The sequence below is a fragment of the Pteropus vampyrus genome, unplaced genomic scaffold, assembly GCF_000151845.1.
Source record: "Pteropus vampyrus isolate Shadow unplaced genomic scaffold, Pvam_2.0 Scaffold79, whole genome shotgun sequence".
Lineage (NCBI taxonomy): Eukaryota > Metazoa > Chordata > Mammalia > Chiroptera > Pteropodidae > Pteropus > Pteropus vampyrus.
In genome coordinates this window covers 2,834,003-2,838,385 of record NW_011888860.1, presented here as the reverse complement: position 1 = coordinate 2,838,385, position 4,383 = coordinate 2,834,003, and the positions used below count along the sequence as shown (strand labels likewise).

The following is a 4,383-nucleotide window of genomic DNA, read 5'->3' as shown; positions in this document are numbered from 1 at the left end:
ACCATATTAAGGCAGATTTCTATATGACTAGTTTTTCTAATATCTTGATAGTCTTCAGTGTTCACGTATGAAATGATTCATTGCTAAAACAGTAAAAAATGTAGATGAACGTATTCCTTAATGTGCAGAAAGTATTCAATTAATAGCATTCATTGTACCCCTACAATGTAACAAAACTGATAAAAAGATTTTTTCCCCTTTTGTAAGAGACTAGAATAAAATGACTTCTGAAAATTTAATGAGAAATTTTAAACTTTTTTTTAGGTAAAATACATATTTTCTGACAAAACTGGTACTCTGACATGCAATGTAATGCAGTTTAAGAAGTGCACCATTGCTGGAGTTGCTTATGGGTGAGTTTCTTTCCCTTTAATTAAAATATGAAATACACATTTAATTAGTGTTAACAGTTTGATACATTTTGAGAGTTCTTTTAGGGGAGATTATTTTTTTAATCTAGAAAGCAGCAGTTTTAATTTCAGCATACATTTATCTGTCATGTTTTATATTTAGGTATTGTTTTTCATTTGGAATTACCTGTGAGCTGGGGACTCTAACTAATATTTCAGTGTTTATAGCTGCCAGAGGTCTCTATTTGGCTCTGGTAATAAGGTACAAATACACTTCCCTCTACATTGCCATTAAGTTAGAGTATAGTTTGCATGTGATAAGAACATGCAGTCTGTCCTTCGGCACTTTTCAATTTAAAACGTTGTTTCTCTGATAATTATCCCTTTGATTCGTTTTCATCTTTTATCATCTTTCCTCTTTGCAGTCACAGAACAATTTAAATTCTGATGATGGGATGGAAGTAGGGACATGAAACTGTGAAATCCAGGAGATATTGAGTATCATCAAAAAATTTAATCAGGCTATTACTGTCCTAAAGAATATGCTGTTGAGCACTCATTTATTTCTTACATCCAGGTATGCCTGCCTGAACTGTTCAGAAGACTTTTTTGTGAAATACTTTGTAGGGTAATGTGAGAAAATTTCTGCCTTCCCTAAAAAGACATGATCAAAAAGTGAAACACCCTCCTGGTTGACTGACATTGGCCTATTACCAAATTTTCCAACTCTCTTTTTCTGCAGATGAGACTGGTAAATATCAGTCTCTTAACCATACAAGCAAAGGTGCTTGCCTTTGGGTTTTCTGGCCTGTATCCACTCTTCCTCACTCATACTCCATATCCAGGCACTAAACTAGTATAAAAATAATATATTAAACTTTGAGAATACCTTAGTTAAAATTACAAGTAACTATTTGGTAAAAAAAAAAAAATTCTAAAAGTGTATAGTTATTCCTGTACTCAGTGTTTAAAAAGAGAAGTAGATGGAGACAGATATCCTCGTTCTTTTCTTTGAATTAACAGACAGTGTAACTAAAAATGGCTTCGAACTATGTGTAAACGAAGCTAAAAAGACATTTGATCAAAACAGGCTGTTAAATGTGAGAGGCACTCTTACTATTTCCAGGACAGAGTGCCGAGTGCATCTTCCTTTGTTATCTGAGGATCTCCTAATTCCCTTAGACAAAAGAGCCTTTCCTTGCTCCAACCCCGAAGTTGGTACAGGCCTCACCTACTGGAGTAGGAGAGATACAGCCACACTTTTTGACATCGTGTATATTCAACCCACAGTTATCCCAGATTAGAGAAGGAAAGGCCTGTCGTGATTCTAAAGTTTGTCGTATTATAGTTTTGACAGGTTTATGGTGATGTTTGTTTTTACAAAAATTCTGCATTCATAAATGTAATTTTTAGAGTGATCTATTTTAATAATTGACATCTTTTTTTTATTTTGTTCAATTTCCAATTGAATACGCAAGTTCTTCAAATTAATAATTATTGATTGTGAACTTCTCAGAACAGGAAATTGTAATGCTAACTAGGTGCTCTTTCTTTCTGCATTTTATCAAATTTTTTCTTAGTCTTGGAGCAAGTCCTTAAATACTTTTAGGCAGGACCTCTAAAGAGCTGTATTCTTCCTGCATCTTTTGGTGATGTTAACAACTGTATTATGATAAAGTGGGTTCAAGACATGAATATTAAGGTAGTATTAGGGGTTAAGAATTGTCCTCATTTAGATTAAATTTCTAGAGAAACAGATTTCCTCTTGGGAAAATAACCTCTCTTAATACTGAAGTGTAGTCATAAGACATGAGTTCTTGTGGTAGCTTTGGCATTAATTCACCATGTGACCTTAGACAATTCCTTTCAAATATTCCAAATCCTTTAAAATGAGGATGGTGAGACTAGATGATCTTTAAGGCTTTTTCTCAGATATGAAATTCTAACATATTTAGAAAATTAAAAAAACAAACAGGTGTTCCTTTGTTTGCAGCATTTAAATATATAAATAAATATGTTTCTTTCTGGATGCTGTGTCATGTTTTCAAGAATACCAGAAGTCTTGTTTAATTAAAGCTAGTTGTTAAACTCCTTCCAATAATCATGTATACATTGTGTATATGCTTTTAGGATCCCTTGACTGAGTTTTTATAGACATTCTCTCCTCCAGACATCCAGATGAATGGATGAAATGTCAGCTACAGAATGTCAGCATTGTAACGTTAATATATGAAGTCTTGGGGGGAAGCTATGAGACTTCATACTGCTCAGGTGATGACAATAGGCAATACATTTCTGTTACTTAAGTCTGCTAGACTCCACAGGAAAAAGTAATTACTGTCAACCACTTCTCTGTGGGAATTTCCTCTGGGCACTCTTGAGTTAATAGGAATCCAGACAGGGAGATAACAGGCTTTAACTATCCCATTTGCCCATAGCAGTGTTTAACACGTGTTTAATTTGAGGAACTATTCCTAGTTGCACTTATAGCTCCAGTAGAAGAAAGCTTGGTGTTTATCCCCCTAGGAAGTGGCAAAACAAAGGTGAATAACACAAGCTTTCATATACTAGCAAATGCCTTTGGGGCTATAATTTCACAGCTGGTACTTTTTCAGCATTTTAAAGAAATAAGATAAAGCCGGCTTTTCCTCTAGATAGAGTTAAAGGTGAGTTCTCTTGGCTTTTATCAGTTTGAAGGACAAGACTTGAAGTCTCTTGATATTATCATCTTTGCCTAGTTCTATGTATTTCATAGGTTTGTAAGAAGATAATATTTAACACTTAAAACAATGCTTCAGAATTTAGTCTTGGTAAATTTTCTCTCATTTCATGTAACATCTGCCCCAAATTGGATTTATGATAGGCCATGAAATAAAAAGATTTGCACATACTTACTGATGATGATTACTTTATGAAGATAAACTTTGTACCAGAGATGCCATCATACTTAAATTTATTAGATTGTTTTAGTAGATCATTTTTAGTAAAATGTAAATGCATTGGGCTGTCATTTGTAAATTTAACTTATTATAAACTAGATATGCTACCGATAAACAATTAAAGTATGATTTTAACAAATTGCTTCTTCTAGGGAATAAGTCAGTTTTATCACAGTTACTTGAATGCCAGGAATAAGTAAGGAGGCTTTTATATTCAGTGGCTAGGATTCTTAATATAGTGAATATTCTAGTCTACCATCCTAAGTACCATCTTTGTCAATTTAGACCTTACTATTCGAATGACCTGATGAGCTAGGTGAGGCTAACACAGTACAATATTTAAAGTTAAAAAAATTATATTAAGCAAACTAAACAGTGCTTTTTGTGTAGGCAAGTCATTTAATCAGGATTAAAAATATTTCAGGTTTCCTTTAAGTGAAAAATGAATGTTCTTAAAAGCAATCTTTGTATATGACTACTTTACTTGACAATATTTTCTTTAACAATGTGTTTGCTGAAAGAATCAGCTACTTCTTTAACACCAAGAAGAGATTCACCATGAGAAAACTCACAATTACCATAAAACTTAGCCTCAAATCTAGATTATAACCAACAAATTTATCTTATTGCTCACCAAGACTGGTGGTAAAAGCTGGATAAACACCATTAGTTTATGCACGGTCCTCAACAAATGTTTATCTCCTTCTATGTATGTGGCACTTTGTTAAATGATGGACTGTAATGATCATTAAAAGTTCACATGGTTCCCACCCCTCTAAAGTTGATATTCTAATTGGTGGTTAATAGATGTTAATTAAGTAGTTATTCAGGCAAATATAAAATCCTAACACAGTACAAAGGTCTGTGTGAGTCTGTGATTGGGGGTTGATCTAATTAGAGAGGTCAGGAACTGCTTCTCGAGAAAAATGATACTTGAGCTCAGATCTAAGAATGAGTTTGATTAAGTGAAGAACTTACCAAACAGATATAACAGCACCGACATGCAAACAAAGGCAAATAACCAGACAGCACATACACACCAGAGCTGCTTGAGCAAGGATCACTGGGAAACCCATGCAGACAGGATTAGTAGC

At 33.8% G+C, this 4,383-nt stretch overlaps 1 protein-coding gene across 1 annotated transcript in view; it reads left to right on the top strand.

Annotated features, from left to right (window-relative positions):
* The window catches only part of ATP8A1 (ATPase phospholipid transporting 8A1), a 234,393-nt gene that overhangs the window by 84,811 nt on the left and 145,199 nt on the right, over nucleotides 1-4,383 (top strand). The window contains exon 15 of the mRNA XM_023532240.1: nucleotides 265-353. Within this exon, the coding sequence (XP_023388008.1) occupies nucleotides 265-353 (89 nt within the window). The remainder of the gene's footprint in view (nucleotides 1-264; nucleotides 354-4,383) is intronic.